The sequence below is a fragment of the Typha angustifolia genome, chromosome 1 (assembly GCF_048772165.1).
Source record: "Typha angustifolia cultivar Huaian chromosome 1, ASM4877216v1, whole genome shotgun sequence".
Taxonomy (NCBI): Eukaryota; Viridiplantae; Streptophyta; class Magnoliopsida; order Poales; family Typhaceae; genus Typha; species Typha angustifolia.
In genome coordinates, this window is record NC_133239.1 from 800,082 (window position 1) to 818,280 (window position 18,199).

General features: G+C 34.9%; 3 protein-coding genes across 3 annotated transcripts; all 3 read right to left on the bottom strand.

Moving 5' to 3' along the window:
- Positions 1 to 2,723: 2,723 nt before the first annotated feature.
- On the bottom strand, positions 2,724 to 5,677 carry LOC140759400 (receptor-like protein EIX2). The gene has a single exon (XM_073095958.1). The coding sequence runs from the start codon at positions 5,576 to 5,578 to the stop codon at positions 2,891 to 2,893; it is 2,688 nt and encodes an 895-aa protein (XP_072952059.1). The 5' UTR covers positions 5,579 to 5,677; the 3' UTR covers positions 2,724 to 2,890.
- A 2,671-nt stretch (positions 5,678 to 8,348) lies between these two features.
- On the bottom strand, positions 8,349 to 9,283 carry LOC140759409 (uncharacterized). Its single transcript, XM_073095969.1, has 3 exons — positions 8,962 to 9,283; positions 8,537 to 8,596; positions 8,349 to 8,448 (listed from the first exon to the last, which is right to left on the bottom strand). The coding sequence occupies exons 1-3, from the start codon at positions 9,144 to 9,146 to the stop codon at positions 8,349 to 8,351; spliced, it is 345 nt and encodes a 114-aa protein (XP_072952070.1). The 5' UTR covers positions 9,147 to 9,283.
- Positions 9,284 to 10,363: 1,080 nt separating this feature from the next.
- Positions 10,364 to 17,129, bottom strand: LOC140759420 (receptor-like protein EIX2). Its single transcript, XM_073095982.1, has 2 exons — positions 14,449 to 17,129; positions 10,364 to 11,183 (listed from the first exon to the last, which is right to left on the bottom strand). Exons 1-2 carry the CDS (start codon positions 17,127 to 17,129, stop codon positions 10,364 to 10,366), a joined length of 3,501 nt encoding a protein of 1,166 aa, XP_072952083.1.
- Between the last annotated feature and the right edge of the window lie 1,070 nt (positions 17,130 to 18,199).

Sequence of the window (18,199 nt, forward strand, 5' to 3'; positions counted from 1 at the left end):
CTAGATTTTTAAGGAAATTTATAAAAATTATCATATATTTTGCTTTTATTATTATTAATGCTTTATCATATGAATATTTCTTATTCAACCATTGTGCTTTGCTTAAAATGTCTCACAACTATTCAGCCCATTAGTTTTCTTAGCAAATAGTTATCATATAAATGAACTAAAGTAACTATAGACGTAGAATGAACTTAATATGCTTAATATAAGTAAACTTTTAGATTAAAGTAAAATTAAATGAAATTATATTTTAAAGTCAAATTAATGGTTTTAATTCTAAAGTTTACAAAATATTTTCTATTCCATAATGATATGTTTTTAAAGTAATATTATATGTTGTAAGACGCTAAAAATTATGGAATTCCAAAGAAAGTGAGAAGAACAAGAAGGTAGACTTAGACAATTCTATTAATGGTTGTTAAATTTCAGCATCAAGATTTTCTCTAATCAAATTTAAAAGAAAATGACAATTTGATCTTGAGTTATCTGAACCTTAAATTGATTAGATATTTAGCAAAAAAGATTTAAAAAATGTTTGTAATTTCATGTATTTGATATGAATTTTTTATTAATTTTGAGCTAAGTTTTAAGTGGGGACCACACATTATTAATGATGGTTTAATGGTTGAATTAATTTAGCTCAAATTGTACTTTATTGTCAAATATTTACTTAGTCAAATCCATGAAGAGAAGTGAATGAAAATTGGCTCTAAAGTGGGTATCATAACAATGGAAAATAAAAAAAAAAGTTTAGTACCATATTGGATATTTGAGAAATGTTAATATGGTATATTAGATACAACATCAGAGAAGAAAACTTGGTTCATTCCTTCTAGAGTCGAGTCTTTAAGTTTGAGTCTGCATTCGAAGGAGAGTATAGCACGGTTCAGGTTCAATCAAGGCATTAGAAAGCTGCTTCCTTTCCAGCATAAGACAGTCGTTGTATCCTAAGAGACCGATGTCTACTGTTCTAGAAGCAATCGGTGAAGGGCGAATTGATCTTAAGGAGATAGTGTCCAACACTAGACTCGACTATTCAGAATTTTATTCTGTAATCTGTAAGTTTATTTAATTTAATTTGATCGAATTTTTTGTGACTCTTTGGAATCAGATTGTTACCTACAACAAAAAATACTCTATGTTTCACTTATAGTTTCATTCTCATTGCTCTCTCCATCGCTTTCAAACCCTTGAGGAAAAAAAAAACCAGGAAGAAGAAGAAGAAAAGGAAGCATTAAGCATCATAGGCCTAGTTAATTAGGAGGCCTTGATTATTTTTAATTTTTAATTTAACCATGAGATGATGAGCCCTAAATCACGAAACCTCAAACAGAGCATCATGGTGTAGTCTAATAAATGAGTAGTAGAGAAGCTTGATTAATTGTATAGGATATACCCTGTTTACGTATGAATAGAAACACATCGATAAGTTCTTTGGAGGTAGAACACCAACTTCATCTTTAGTACTACCTTCCACTCCATGATGACCCATAAGTGAACTCATTCGATCAATTCATGATTGATTAGAGCCTTGTTTCCATCACAAAGATGGCTCTGGAGAATTGGCATCCACTGTAGAGCACTTAAAAGCATTATTATTTCGAAGGAAAAAGATGGAGTATGAAAGTAATATTAATAATGATTGTGGAATTCAGCTGGTGCCATAAAGAACCAAACCTTAGATTACACTTTATAAAATATTTTTAAATCATACCTTCCTTATATTTTCACTATTTTTTTTAATAACTAGACTTTTAATTTTTTTTTCCCTATAATTTTTGTATAACACCCTCTTGCTACTTTGAATAACTACATGACTAACCCAGATTCATTTGAAAATGATTGAATTTATTTAACCCAAAATACCGTAAGAAAAAATGAAAGGTTTAATTATAAAATCCTCAAAGACATGACATTAATAAAAATTAGTGGAAATGCATGATATATTTGGTGAATAATTCTTTTTTTAATCCTTGAGAAGTGGGAACTTAATATTTTCTGAATTAAATAAGTGCCACTGAAATTTGAACTAATTACACTCATATAACATAAACCTCTTTAACAATATGATCACTATCCCATTGGTATTGATATCTCATTGTTTATTATTGTCTACACACTATTGTTTTTCTTATTCTTAGTATGACTCAATTTTTTTTTCATTAATTGGTTATCTAACATGATTAACAAAATAAGTTTGACTAGGTCATCATTTAAATCTACTTAAGCTTCTAAATAAGCTGATTACCTTACAAAATGGATGATAGCTAAGTGACGGTTTGATGCTAAGATACAATTAAATGCCAACAGCAAATTAGGATATCTCCCATTGTTATGTGTTCAACTGAACTGTATTCCTGAGCATTGGTCCTACACGGATGGAATTATTGGCAACTAAAATTTCTCCTCCATCAAGCCATAGAAGGAAGAAAGAAAAAACATTGTTATATTTAGGGATTTGTTTATAGAATTCCTAAGGAGGAAAATGAATAAGAATGTAGACTTAGTAAAATAATAAAAGTAAGATAGAAAAAAGTTCTGTTAATTACCAAAGCTATGTAAATTAGTAAAGTTGTGATAATTTGTAAGGTAACAAAAGTTACTGCAGCTGATAGATTGGAGTTTTAACTACTTTTCAACAACACAACCTTAGTAGAAAAGCAGCATGTTGAAGATGTGAAAGACACTTACAAGTCTGATATATAGATTACATGGAAGAGATCAGAGACCAACATATTTGATACATATCTACTTCTTTTATCTATTATAAGATGTGATCAACATTTGGATGTTGATAGCATAATCACACAATATAGCAATAAACAGTGACTAATCTCCATGATCTGAACCATGGAAACTCCTCCGTTTGCATAACCACGCCTCTGCTTTATTTCTTCCTGATGTTGGCAATGAGCCTAGCCCAATTAAGAACCATAAACACATAGATCTTATCAAAGATGTTGTCAATGAAGAGAAAATAAGCTGCGCTCCATGTCCTCTTGAACAGTAATGGACCAATGACCACCCAAAGCCCCACTGCAAATCCTAGACCCATGCTGAGATAAAAAGATGACATCTCATTTCCATCTTCATATTTTAGAGGATAATTTAGAGTCGTTCCATCTCCTGAACAATTCTTAGAAATAGGAGGCCCACAAAGATCGTTATTGCCTTTGTAGATTGACGGATCGTCAAATGTTTGTAGTTGCTGACCAGAAGGTATTACTCCTGAGAGGTTATTATAGGACAGGTTCAAATAGCTCAAAAAAGTTAAATTTGATAGAGTTGGAGGAATTTCACCATAAAGCTCGTTGTTTGATAGGTCAAGAGACTCCAATGACCATAGACCACCGATTGTCTCCGGAATATCTCCAGTCAATCGATTCCCAGACAAATTCAAATTTTTCAATGTAGCAAGGCCTCCTATCTCTTCAGGGATCTTTCCGGTTAGACAGTTGCTTGATAAGTCGAGGCTTGACATGAGTGATATTATTGTATTGGTATAGTATTCTAGAGCTTGCCCTTTTGTGACCACTAACATGCTAATGAAATCAGGGACATAATAACTTCCGTATGAGGAGACTGTAGTCATTGCTGTGAAGTTCACGAGAGATGGAGCTATGGTTCCTGATAGATTGTTGTGAGCAAGATCCAAAACATGGAGATAGTCTAATTTTGCAAGCTGAATAGGTATATAGCCAGAAAACATGTTAGACCTTAATAAGAGAAAGGCTAGCTGTGGTAATCTTTTCCCTATCCATATCGGCAAGCTTCCATAGAAGTCATTATAAGAAAGATCAAGAAAATTAAGATACTGACAACTTCGGAAGAACAAAGGGAATTCACCAGAGAGGCTGTTGTTGCTGAAGCTTACTATTGAAAGTTTAGAACCTATCAATGTCAAGTCGCCATGATCAGCTCTAAAAGATTTCCTGCTTGTCAAACATTGAGGAAGTTGTCCTGATAGGCGGTTGTGTGATAGATCCAAGATTTCTAAGGATTGCACTTGGTTGCACATAGATAATGGGACGGTACCAGTAATACTATTGTTTGAAAGATCCAGCACTTGAAGACTCATCATTAATTTTGGGACCCCACCATGGAATTGATTTGAATTCAGATTTATTTCATAGGCTGCTGACAAGAACTCCAGAGTCGATGGTAATACTCCGCTGATCTGGTTTAGAGAGAGATCAAGATATTCAACCGAAGAAATGACATTCCAAAACCAATCTGGCAACCTATCGACTATTCCTGTATTAGACATTATTAAATCGATAATGTCAGTCTGCGATCGAATCCACGTAGGAAAATGGGGTCCCAGATTGCAGGAGCTCAGGTCTACATATTTTAATTTGAATGGAGGGATCCAATTTGGGTCTACTACCATGGTCAGGTTGTTGTTGTTGGACAAGTATAACTCTTCTAATCTCGTCAAACTTGCAAAATGGTTTTCTGATATAATGCCAAGCAAGTTATTGAAACTCAAATCCAAACCTCTCAAATTAGTGAGCTTTCCAATTCCGGAGGGTATGTGACCGTTGAGGCTATTGTTATAGAGATAAAGATACCTTAGGCTGGTCATGTGCTCGAGCCTAATTGGCAGACTTCCGGTCAAGTTATTTGTAGACAAATCCAACTCCTCTATCTTGGGTGGCAACCTTTTCATCAATTCTGCTATGTCCCCAATGAGATCATTGCTTTGAAGCCCAAGTTCTTTGAGGGAGGTCATATTTCGTAGCAGGCCATCAGGAATAGGACCGTGAAAGTAGTTGTACCCAAGATTAAGTCTCACAAGTGATGTGAGATTAGAAGAGTAAAGAGGCAGAGAAGAGAACGTCGCGTTGAGATTGCAATCAAATAGATAAAGAACTCTTAGAGAAGCTGGAAGCATGTTTAGGGCATGCACCCCATCCACAGTAGTGCTTAGGTTTACCTCGCTCATGTCGAGGTACTTCAAGGAAGAGAGGCGCGGTAACCAAGATACATAATCAACCGACTCCAAGGAGTTAAAAGAAAGATCGAGATGGAGCAGCTTAGTGAGATTACCGAGCTGAGGAGGTATGCTCCCACCGAAGCCTGCATAAGAGAGGTCGAGATACTTCAAGTTCTTGAAGGAGCCAATGAATTCTGGTATCCGCTTATGTCCGAAGTCGTTGTAGCTTAGGTTGAGGTAGTTGAGATGCTCTATAGCCAGCAGAGAAGGACCGATCTCACCGCCCAACATCCGAAACTTATAATTGATCATGTCAGTGTTGTAGTCATAGTTGAAGATGGTGAAGTTGTTATGGAGGTCGAGCTTCACAACATGGCCTGTCCTGTTGCTGCACACGACGCCCCTCCACCGGCAGCAGTCTTGGCCAGTTTGCCAAGAAGATAGGACATCACTGGGATCTTCAATGCTTGCTTTGAAGGAAAGAAGTGCGTCCCTCTCTCTCTCTCTGCAACTCCTTTCTCCTCCTTTGGGCTCCACAGATATGGAGGAAATGGGGATTTGATATTGGGCCAGTAGAACCCATATCATTATTAGGACGATACGACAACATTGGATAGAGGATCTTGTCGCCTTGGCCATTAAACTTCTTTTACTTCTTCTAGCTTCCAAACACCTGGGATTAATAGGATCATATAAGCAGCTCTCGCAATAGTCAAGGCCTAAAGGCAATATTAGTAGAGAATATTTCTTCTTCTTCTTCTTCTATGTACCACATGTTATTTACTTCACTGGTGGAAAGAGACATTTGAGCATCCAAGTACGAAGATTACGATGGCTGTGGAATTCCACGGAAGGAAACAAGAAGAGTATGGAAATTGTAATGGTTGGGGAATTCCAGAGTCTAGATTGTCACTTACTCTCAAATAATAATGGTATATATTTCTTTTATTTTCTTTTTGTCAAATAAATGAAAATTTAATAATGTTCTAATTAAATTAGTGTCGCTGAGATTTGAACTCTAGGAACACTTAAATAGCATAATCCCATTTTAACAATCTGATCACTATCCCATTGGCATGACATATCATCTTCACTTTTGTCTATACATTGTTCTTTTCTCTATTTTTAATACGACTCAAATTTTTCTATGAGTTAGTTATCTAACGTGATAACAAAATCAATTTGATTAGGTCATCAATTTAAACCTCGTCCAGCCTAACAACTTAAGCTTCTAAATCAGTTGATTATCTATCTTACAACAATGGATGATAGCTAAGCGACCTTTGATTTGTGGAAACAAAAACATTAGATGTCCATTTTATTTCAACCGAATAATAAATGTTTTAAAAATACGTCCAAAGCATTAGGGTCCATGGTAGTTTATTCTACAGTGAATCCAAGAAACAAAGTCCTGAATGAGATAGCATTTAAAAATAACGTTGTCCTGTCCGATATGATAGGCTCAAAATTGTACTCATCTGTGGAATTCCAGAGAAAGAAAGGGAAAAGACAGACAGTGGACTTAGAAAATTATATTAATGGTTGTTTAATTCCAACCTAAGCTTGATTATATTAATGGCAATCTCCTTTTGGATTATTAAAACCTAAGCTTGATTAGATTTTTCAGCAAATTTATAAAAATTATCATATATTTTGTTTTTATTATCACTGATACTCTATCATATGAATATTTTTCATTCGATCACTGTGTTTTGCTTAAAATATCTCCAAAGTGATCGGCTGTTAGTTTTCTTAACAATTAGTTATTATATAGATAAATTAAAGTAATTATAGATGTAAAATAAACTTAATAAATAAGTACTTTTAGATTAAAGTAAAATTAAATAAAATTATATTGTAAAATCAAATTAATAAAAATATTTTTTATTCTAGATTAATATTTTTAAAACCTAGAATAAGACGCCGTTTGAAAATAATATTACCTGTTGTAAGACGCTAGAAATTATATTTATCTATGAAATTTCAAGAGAAAACAAATAATGAGGTAGACTTAGAAAATCTATTAATGGTGCTGAAATTTCTGCATCAAGATTTTCTCTAGTTAAATTAAAAAAAAAGAAAGATAATTTTATCTTGCGTTATCCGAGCCTAACCTTCTTAGATATTTACAAAAAATTATTAAAAATATTTTATATTTCACTTTTATTATTATTCACATTACTCAGTATCACTTTCAAACCTTTATGAAGAAAAAATAGGCACATATAACCTCTAAACTAGCGAAATTATATCACTAAGCCTTCGTAGCCAATATTTCATTAGACAAATCAATATAAACTTGTCGTTCTGGCTTCCTCTCAATTACCGATTGGAAAAGTCGCTGCCCACCGTCCGGATTCGACGACTTTACGAAAGCAAAAGATAATCGTTGCTGAATTCATCTATATCAACGTAGATGCCTTCTCACCCCCGTAGGAAAGCACTATATATTCAAACGAATAACTGTGCACGCGGTTCACCGGCCACGTTCCTGAGTTTCCCAGTCATAAACCTCACGATCTCGAGAGTCGAGACGTTGCAAAGAAAAAAAAAACCCTAACCCTAATCCTTTCCCCCCAAAACCCTTCAAATTGAAATCCCTATGGTCGAGAATTCTAGGGTTCCTCCGCTTTGTCTTCTCTTCGCGCTTGACCATCGATTGATCTTCCTAGAAATCATAATGGATTCCATGCTCCTCGAATCCCCCTCAATAGCGAAATCTCTCGGTTTCGGCTCTGTCGACGGCCCTAGCTTCCAATCCATGCTCAAAGAACTTGCTCTTCGGTGATAGGATCTTCCAATCCGAAGTATATAATTCCAAGGGCGATCAAGGCAATTCCTATGAAAAACAGAAGACCGGAAAACAAATAAAATACATATGGAGAATATTCAGCCCCCGGTATTCCGTCGACGTTTATGCCGAAGAGTCCTGTGATTATGGACAGAACCAAGCCGCAACCACCGAAAATGGTCAAATTATGCGTCACGTGGAGACTTCTATCCTGAAACACATGAACAAGATTAATATGTTATGTGTTCTTTAAAGAAGAAGGTTTTACATAACCAATGAGTCAAAACATAATACAAATGAAATTGCAAAATAAAGGCATTTGCTTGTTTGTAAGATACAACCTGCAACCATGCACGAACTGTACTCTGCATAACATCCTGAATTGTAAACAAGCGTCCACGAACAGCTTCCTGCTCTTCGAGCATTTCCCTTGTGCTCTTATTGATTCCTTCAAGCAGAGCTTTGGTGGCATTGCCTCTCAAATGCTGGAGGAGCTCAAAGATGATCTCCTCTCTTGCATGAAGTGACCATTTAACTCTAATAACCTATCAAAGAGAAGAACTGCATTAACTCTTTTACAGTATTAATAAGACAAAGTTCAATATCAGATGTCCAAACTTAAAGGACATATTTCTGACAATTGCTAACCTGAGTGGCCAGTCTCCTAATTTCTTGGTTAAAGATTATACAGAGTAGATTCAAGTCTTCATGATTTCTCCTGGAAAGTGGAAACAATATCCTTACATGATATTGCTCCTAGAGCACCTTATATAAGTCAAAAGAGGTATACGAATCAGACAAATTACCTATTTACAAACTTTAACTCTATTTCATCTGCTCCTCCAAGTACATACTTGCGGAACAATCTGCAGCAAAATACAGAGGAACATGAAATAAAACCAAATTCCCTAAAATAATGCAAGTATAATTAAGAAAACCGTATTACTTGTTCAGAGGTACAACGAAGCAAATGAGGTTCTCTGTTAGTATAAGTAAAAATTGGTTTACAATAACCTGGTAAAAACAAAAGATTTGTTGCCAAACTAGAGGTAAAAGCCAGCCGTGGTCACTGAAAAGTAACATACAGAATGAAGATTATAATGCCCATCAGGCTAACTAAATCACCTACCAACATACTATAAATACATTAACACATCTCTTTTTCTATTGACAGAAGTCAAAAAACATTAGCTTATAAATGACTATTACAAGAAAAAATTATTGACAGTACCTATCATCCCACCGAGTGAGTCGGCAAGCTAGTTGTGCTATAACTTCATGTATACTTTTAGGAGCTGAACTTCCAGCAGCAAGAAGCAGCTCAAAAGAGTTAAAAGCTGATAGAGTTGGAGGAATTTCATCATAAAGCTCATTGTTTGATAGGTCAAGAGACACCAATGACTGTAGACCACTCATCGTCTATGGAATATACCCAATCAATTGATTCCCAGACAAGTTCAAATTTTTCAATGTAGCAAGGCCTCCTATCTCTTCAGGGATCTTTCAGGTTAGACAGTTGCTTGATAAGTCGAGGCTCGACATGAGAGATATTATTGTATTGGTATAGTATTCTAGAGCTTGTCCTTTTGTGACCACTAAAAGGCTAATGAAATAAGGGACATAATAACTTCCGTACGAGGAGACTGTAGTCATTGCTGTGAAGTTCACGAGAGATGGAGCTATGGTTCCTGATAGATTGTTGTGAGCAAGATCCAAAACATGGAGATAATCTAATTTTGCAAGCTGAATAGGTATATAGCCAGAAAACATGTTAGACCTTAATAAGCGAAAGGCTAGCTGTGGTAATCTTTTACCTATCCATATCGGCAAGCTTCCATAGAAGTTATTATAAGAAAGATCAAGAAAATTAAGATACTGACAACCTCGGAAGAACAAAGGGAATTCACCAGAGAGGCTGTTGTTGCGGAAGTTTACTATTGAAAGTTCGGAACCTATCGGTGTCAAGTCGCCAGGATTAGCTCTAAAAGATTTCCTGCTTGTCAAACATTGAGGAAGTTGTCCTGATAAGCGGTTGTGTGATAGATCCAAAATTCCTAAGGACTGCACCTGGTTGCACATAGATAATGGGATGGTACTAGTAATACTGTTGTTTGAAAGATCCAACAACCAAAGACTCGTCGGTAATTGTGGGACCCCACCTTGGAATCGATTTGAATTCAAATTTATTTCAGATACTGCTGACAAGAACTCCATAGTCGATGGTAATACTCCACTGATCTGGTTTAGGGAGAGATCAAGATATTCGACCGAAGAAATTACACTCCAAACCCAATCTTGCAACCTATGAGCTACTCCTGTATTAGACATTATTAAATCGATAATATCAGTCTGCGATCGAATCCACGTAGGAAAATGGGGTCCCAGATTGCAGGAGCTCAAGCCTGCATATTTCAATTTGAATGGAGGGAGCCAATTTGGGCCTACTACCATGGTCAGGTTGTTGTTGTTGGACAAATATAAATATTCTAATCTTGTCGGACTTGCAAAATGATTTTATGATATAATGCCAACAAAGTGATTGAAACCCAAAAACAAACTGCTCAAATTAGTGAGCTTTCCAATCCTGAAAGGTATGGGAGCTCTGAGGCTATTGTTACTGAGATCAAGATAACTTAGACTGGCCATGTGCTTGAACCAACTTGGCAGACGGTCAAGTTATTTGCAGACAAATCCAACTCCTCTATCTTAGGTGGCAACCTTTTCAACATTTCTGTTATGTTCCCGCTGATTTGATTATCCCATACAATGAGGTTTTTCAAGTTGCGTAGATTCTTTAAAGTCCTCGGTATCATGCCAATGAGATCATTGCCTCCAAGCCCAAGTTTTTCGAGGGAGGTCATATTTCCTAGCAGGCCATTAGGAATAGGACCGTGAAAGTAGTTGCCCCCAAGACCAAGGCTCACAAGTGATGTGAGATTAGAAGAGTAAAGACGCAGAGAAGAGAACGTCGCGTTGAGATTGCAATCAAATAGATAAAGAACTCTTAGAGAAGCTGGAGGCATACTCATGGCCTGCACTCCATCCACAGCAGCACTAAGGTTTACCTCGCTCATGTCGAGGTACTTCAAGGTAGAGAGACATGGTAGCCATGATACCAGATGAACCGAGTGCAAAGATTTAAAAGAAAGATCGAGATGGAGCAGCTTTGTGAGATTACCGAGCTGAGGAGGTATGCTCCCACCGAAGCCAGCATCAGTGAGGTCGAGATACTTCAAGTTCTTAAAGGAGCCAATGAATTCTGGTATCCGCTTATGTCCGAAATTGTTGTAGCTTAGGTCGAGGTAGTTGAGATGCTCTATAGCCAGTAGAAAAGGATTGATCTCACCGCCCAACGTTCGAAACTTATAATTGATCATGTTAGTGTTGTAGTCATAGTTGATGTCGATGAAGTTGTTATGGAGGTCGAGCTTCACAACATGGCTTGTCCTGTTGCTGCACATGACGTGTAACAACCCAGAATTTTGGAACATAAATAAATAAAATAAATAGAAATATACAATTTAGATAGCAATGAATTTCATTTTATTTTTTATGTTTTAATATTTTTATTAAATTAAATTAAATTTCTAGATATATCTTTAAGATATTAGAATTCTTATTCTAGTAGGACTCTTATTATATATTGTTTTTTCTTTTATAAAAGGGGGGCCTAGAAGAAAACCCTAGAGGGATTTTTTAGAAGAGAAATTAGGCGCTACAGTACCGAGAAATAAAAATGAGAGTGCAAAAGAGATTATTCTTGAGGGAGATTAAAGAGAAAAAAAAAATAGAAAATAGAGGAAAAAAAATTTTATCATACCAAAGAGAAGAAAAAAGAAAGAGAAGACAATCATGGAGTGCTTTGAAATTCGTGCAGATTATGATTAGGATGAGAAAATCAAACTATTTTAGATTGAGCGAATCAAGGCAAGTCTCCACTCATATTTTCTTAAATTTTTATTATATAAAAATAGAATTGATGAATTATAAATATATTTATATTTATTCTTATCCCGTTTGATTTTATAAGATAAGAAATTTTGCAATGCGATGATGTAAGAAATTCATTGTTTTAAGGATTTTCAATAAAAAATTAGAAATATTAATATTTTGTATTTTATAGAAAATTCATATTTATCATTCTTGGAAAAAAGGGATTTTATTGTTTATTATTTTTCAGATTTCAAAATATTTATTTTTATTGCAGAAAATAAGAAATAAATTAGGAATATTTCAATTTAAATGAATTTTTAGATTTATGAAAATAATTAATATCTATTTCTATTGTAGAAAATAAGATATAAATTAGTAATATTTCAATTTATATGGATTTCGGATTCCTGAAAATAAATAATATTATTTTTTTTTCTAGAAAATAAGATATAAATTAGAATTACTTCAATTCTAAGGAATTTCGGATTTGTAAAAAAAAATATTATTATATTTTATTTTCAGAAAATAATAGAGGAAATCTTTATGCTAATATATTTTATTTTCTATAAATAAAATATAAGAGATCTTTATTTTTTTAGAATATGATCAAAAATAAAATATTATTTTTTGAGACGTGAAATTTTGCAAGATTAAATATTAGATTATTATTTATTTGTGTTTTCTGACTTATTAAGAATGATTTATATTATATATATTAGAGGAAATAGTAGTATTTGAATTTATGGATTATTCGTGTATATATTATATTTTGAAGATTGAGAATTTTGGTGATTGATGAATTTGATACTTGAGATTCAGAAAGAATCAGTATAGTTGAATATTAATAAAAGTGAGATCTAGAACCTAATTTTTTTCAAGAAGATAAGTCCAAGGGAAAGATCCTTGGAATGTAACATTGCTACGTGCTACCAAGTGATTCTGGCGGAATTAGGGAAAAGATTCCTGGATTTTTATTCTCGTGACTATAATCTTTCTCAACGGCTAGTGGAAAAGTTAGAAGAACACTGTATAGTACCTACTGTGACCCTAAACGGATCGACTATCTAAAAAAGTCCTAGGCGCCATCCCGATGGTGACTAGGTAGTGCGATGTGGCCACGGGTCAGAGTACCTATTAATAAGATAATATAGCATTTTATCAATCTTTGCGGGTTTCCAACACTAGAAAGAAGAAAATGGTAATCTTGGCAGGGATTATTCGAAATCTAATCTTTACTAGATTTTTCAACAAATTTATAAAAATTATCATATATTTTGCTTTTATTATTATTAACGCTTTATCGTATGAATATTTCTTATTCAACCATTGTGTTTGCTTAAAATGTCTCACAACTATTCAGCCCATTAGTTTTCTTAGCAATTAGTTATCATATAAATAAACTAAAGTAACTATAGACGTAGAATGAATGCTTAATATAAGTAAACTTTTATATTAAAGTAAAATTAAATGAAATTATATTTTAAAGTCAAATTAATGGTTTTAATTCTAAAGTTTACAAAATATTTTCTATTCCATAATGAAATGTTTTTAAAGTCCAGAATGAAATATTTTTAAATCATACCTTATATTTTCACTATTTTTTTAATAACTGGACTTTTTATTCTTTTTTCTCTATAGTTTTTATATAACACCCTCTCGCTACTTTGAACAACTACGTAACTTACCCCGATTCACTTGAAAATGATTGAATTTATTTAACCCAAAATGCCATAAGAAAAAATAAAGAGTTTAATTATAAAATCATTAAAGACGTGACATTAATAAAAATTAGTGGAAATGCAGGATATATTTGGTGAATAATTCTTTTTTTAATCCTTGAGAAGTGGGAACTTAATATTTTCTGAATTAAATAAGTGCCACTGAAATTTGAACTAATTACACTCATATATAACATATACCTCTTTAACAATATGATCACTATCCCATTGGTATTGATATCTCATTGTTTATTATTGTCTACACACTATTGTTTTGCTTATTCTTAGTATGACTCAAATTTTTTTTCATTAATTGGTTATCTAACATGATTAACAAAATAAGTTTGACTAGGTCATCATTTAAACCGACTTAAGCTTCTAAATAAGCGGATTACCTTACAAAATGGATGATAGCTAAGTGACGGTTTGATGCTAAGATACAATTAAATGCCAACAGCAAATTAGGATATCTCCCATTGTTATGTGTTCAACTGAACTGTATTCCTCAGCATTGGTCCTAAGCAAATGGAATTATTGTCAACTTAAATTGCTCCTCCATCAAGCCATAGAAGGAAGGAAGGAAGAAAAAACATTCTTATATTTAGGGATTGGTTTATAGAATTCTAAAGGAGGAAAACGAATAAGAATGTAAACTTAGTAAAATAATAAAAGTAAGATAGAAAAAAGTTATGTTAATTACCAAAGCTATGTAAATTAGTAAAGTTGTGATAATTTGTAAGGTAACAAAAGTTACTGCATCTGATAGATTGGAGTTTTAACTACTTTTCAACAACACAACCTTACTAGAAAAGCAGCATGTTGACGATGTGAAAGACAATTACAAGTCTGATATATAGATTACATGGAAGAGATCAGATGACCAACATATTTGATACATATTTACTTCTTTTATCTATTATAAGATGTGATCAACATTTGGATGTTGATAGCATAATCACACAATTTAGCAATAAACAGTGACTAATCTCCATGATCTGAACCATGGAAACTCCTCCGTTTGCATAACCACGCCTCTGCTTTATTTCTTCTTGATGTTGGCAATGAACCTAGCCCAATTAAGAACCATAAACACATAGATCTTATCACAGATGTTGTCCATGAAGAGAAAATAAGTTGCGCTCCATGTCCTCTTGAACAGTAATGGACCAATGACCACCCAAAGCCCCACTGCAAATCCTAGACCCATGCTGAGATAAAAAGATGACATCTCGTTTCCATCTTCATGTTCTAGAGGATAATTTAGAGTCGTTCCATCTCCTGAACAATTCTTCGAAATAGGAGGCCCACAAAGATCATTGTTGCCTTCGTAGATTGACGGATTGTCAAATGTTTGTAGTTGCTGCCCAGAAGGTATTCTTCCTGAGAGGTTATTATAGGACAAGTTCAAGTAGCTCAAAAAAGTTAAAGCTGATAGAGTTGGAGGAATTTCACCATAAAGCTCGTTGTTTGATAGGTCAAGAGACTCCAATGACCATAGACCACCCATCCCATCTGGAATATCTCCAATCAATCGATTTGTCGACAGGTTCAAATTTTTCAATGTAGCAAGGCCTCCTATCTCTTGAGGGATCTCTCCGGTTAGACTGTTGCATGATAAGTCGAGGCTCGACATGAGAGACATCATTGTCATGGTATAGTAATCCAAAGCTTGCCCTTTTGTGACCACGAAAAAGCTGATGAAATCAGGGATATAATAACTTCTATATGAGGAGACTGTAGTCATTGCTGTGAAGTTCACGAGAGATGGAGCTATGGTTCCTGATAGATTGTTGTGAGCAAGATCCAAAACATGGAGATAGTCTAATTTTGCAAGCTGAATAGGTATATAGCCAGAAAACATGTTAGACCTTAATAAGAGAATGGCTAATTGTGGTAATCTTTTACCTATCCATATCGGCAAGCTTCCATAGAATTTATTATAAGAAAGATCAAGAAAATTAAGATACTGACAACCTCGGAAGAACAAAGGAAATTCACCAGAGAGGCTATTGTTGCGGAAGCTTACTATTGAAAGTTCAGAACCTATCGGTGTCAAGTCGCTAGGATTAGCTCTAAAAGATTTCCTGCTTGTCAAACATTGAGGAAGTTGTCCTAATAGGCGGTTGTGTGATAGATCCAAGATTCCTAAGGACTGCACCTGGTTGCACATAGATAATGGGATGGTACCAGTAAAACTATTGTTTGAAAGATCTAGCACTCGAAGACTCATCGGTAATTGTGGGACCCCACCTTGGAATTGATTTGAATTCAGATTTATTTCATATGCTGCTGACAAGAACTCGAGAGTCGATGGTAATACTCCGTTGATCTGGTTTAGGGAGAGATCAAGATATTTGACTGAAGAAATTACATTCCAAACCCAATCAGGTAACCTATTGGCTATTCCCGAATTGGACATTGCTAAATTGATCATGTCAGTCTGTGATCGAATCCACGTAGGAAAATGAGGTCCCAGATTGCAAGAGCTCAGGTCTACATATTTTAATTTGAATGGAGGGAGCCAATTTGGGCCTACTACCATGGTCAGGTTGCTGTTGCCGGACAAGGATAAATCTTCTAATCTCGTCAGATTTGCAAAATGATTTTCTGATATAATCCCAACGAAGTGATTGAAACTCAAAGATAAATCTCTCAAATTAGTGAGCTTTCCAATCCAGGAAGGTATGTGACCGCTAAGGCTGTTGTAACCGAGATCAAGATACCTTAGACTGGTCATGTGCTGGAGCCAACTTGGCAGACTTCCGGTCAAGTTATTTCCAAACAAATACAACTCCTCTATCTTGGGCGGCAACCTTTTCATCAATTCTGCTATGTCCCCGCTGATTTGATTTTCCGCTAGGTTGAGCACTTTCAAGTTGTGTAGATTCTTCAAAGTCCTCGGTACCATGCCAATGAGATCATTGCCTCCAAGCCCAAGTTCTTCGAGAGAGGTCATATTTCCAAGTAGGCCATCAGGAATAGGACCGTGAAAGTAGTTGCCCCCAAGACCAAGTCTCACAAGTGATGTGAGATTAGAAAAGTAAAGAGGCAAAGAAGAGAACGTCGCATTGAGATTGCAATCAACTAGATAAAGAACTCTTAGAGAAGCTGGAAGCATGCTCATGACCTGCACCCCATCCACAGCAGCACTAAGGTTTACGTCGCTCATGTCGAGGTACTTCAAGGAAGAGAGATGCGGTAACCAAGCTACATAATCAACCGACTCCAAGTAGTTAGAAAAAAGATCGAGATGGAGCAGCTTAGTGAGATTACCGAGCTGAGGAGGTATGCTTCCACCGAAGCCTGCATCAGTGAGGTCGAGATACTTCAAGTTCTTGAAGGAGCCAATGAATTCTGGTATCCGCTTATGTCCGAAGTCGTTGTAGCTTAGATTGAGGTAGTTGAGATGCTCTATAGCCAGCAGAGAACGATTGATCTCACCGCCCAATGTCCGAAACTTATAATTGATCATGTCAGTGTAGTAGTCATAGTTGAAGTTGGTGAAGTTGTTACGGAGGTCGAGCTTCACAACATGGCCTGTCCTGTTGCTGCACACGACGCCCCTCCATCGACAGCAGTCTTGGCCAATATGCCAAGAAGATAGGACATCACTGGGATCTTCAATGCTTGCTTTGAAGGAAAGAAGTGCGTCCCTCTCTCTCTCGATGCAACTCCTTCCTCCTCCTTTGGGCTCCACAGATACGGAGGAAATGGGGATTTGATATTGGGCCAGTAGAATCCATATCATTATTAGGACGATATGACAACATTGGATAGAGGATCTTGTCGCCTTGGCCATTAAACTTCTTTTACTTCTTCTAGCTTCCAAACACCTGGGATTAATAGGATCATATAAGCAGCTCTCGCAATAGTCAAGGCCTAAAGGCAATATTAGTAGAGAATATTTCTTCTTCTTCTTCTTCTTCTTCTTCTTCTTCTTCTTCTATGTACCACATGTTATTTACTTCACTGGTGGAAAGAGACATTTGAGCTTTCCAAGTACGAAGATTAAGATGGCTGTGGAATTCCACGGAAGGAAACAAGAAGAGTATGGAAATTGTAATGGTTGGGGAATTCCAGAGTCTAGATTGTCACTTATTCTCAAATAATAATGGTATATATTTCTTTTCTTTTCTTTTCTTTTCTTTTCTTTTCTTTTCTTTTTCTCAAATAAATGAAAATTTAATAATGTTCTAATTAAATTAGTGTCGCTGAGATTTGAACTCTAGGAACACTTAAATAGCATAATCCCATTTTAACAATCTGATCACTATTGCATTGGCATGACAAATCATCTTCACTTTTGTCTATACATTGTTCTTTTCTCTATTTTTAAATCGACTCAAATTTTTCTATGAGTTAGTTATCTAACGTGATAACAAAATCAATTTGATTTAAAGGAACAAAGTCCTGAATGAGATAGCATTTAAAAATAACGTTGTCCTGTCCGATATGATAGACTCAAAATTGTACTCATTTGTGGAATTCCAGAGAAAGAAAGGGAAAAGACTAAGACAGTGAACTTAGAAAATTATATTAATGGTTGTTTAATTCCAACATTACGATTTTCTCTAGTCCAATTTAAAGGAAAGTGACAATCTCCTCTCGGATTATTCAAACCTAAGCTTGATTAGATTTTTTAGCGAATTTATTAAAATAACCATATATTTTGTTTTTATTATCAATGATACATATGAATATTTTTTATTCAATCATTGTGTTTTGCTTAAAATATCTCGAAAGTGATCGGCTGTTAGTTTTCTTAACAATTAGTTATTATATAGATAAATTAAAGTAATTATAGATGTAAAATAAACT

Coding starts and splice junctions, on each gene's coding strand:
- LOC140759420 (XM_073095982.1), bottom strand. CDS start 17,129: ATGATATGGATTCTACTGGCCCAATATCAAATCCCCATTTCCTCCGTA. Junction 11,184..14,448: donor ATGGTTCTTAATTGGGCTAG/GTTCATTGCCAA, acceptor CGTCATGTGCAG/CAACAGGACAAGCCATGTTG.
- LOC140759409 (XM_073095969.1), bottom strand. CDS start 9,146: ATGAGTGGTCTACAGTCATTGGTGTCTCTTGACCTATCAAACAATGAG. Junction 8,597..8,961: donor CTCACTCGGTGGGATGATAG/GTACTGTCAATA, acceptor ATTTTGCTGCAG/ATTGTTCCGCAAGTATGTAC. Junction 8,449..8,536: donor GAGTTAAAGTTTGTAAATAG/GTAATTTGTCTG, acceptor TCCACTTTCCAG/GAGAAATCATGAAGACTTGA.
- LOC140759400 (XM_073095958.1), bottom strand. CDS start 5,578: ATGGCCAAGGCGACAAGATCCTCTATCCAATGTTGTCGTATCGTCCTA.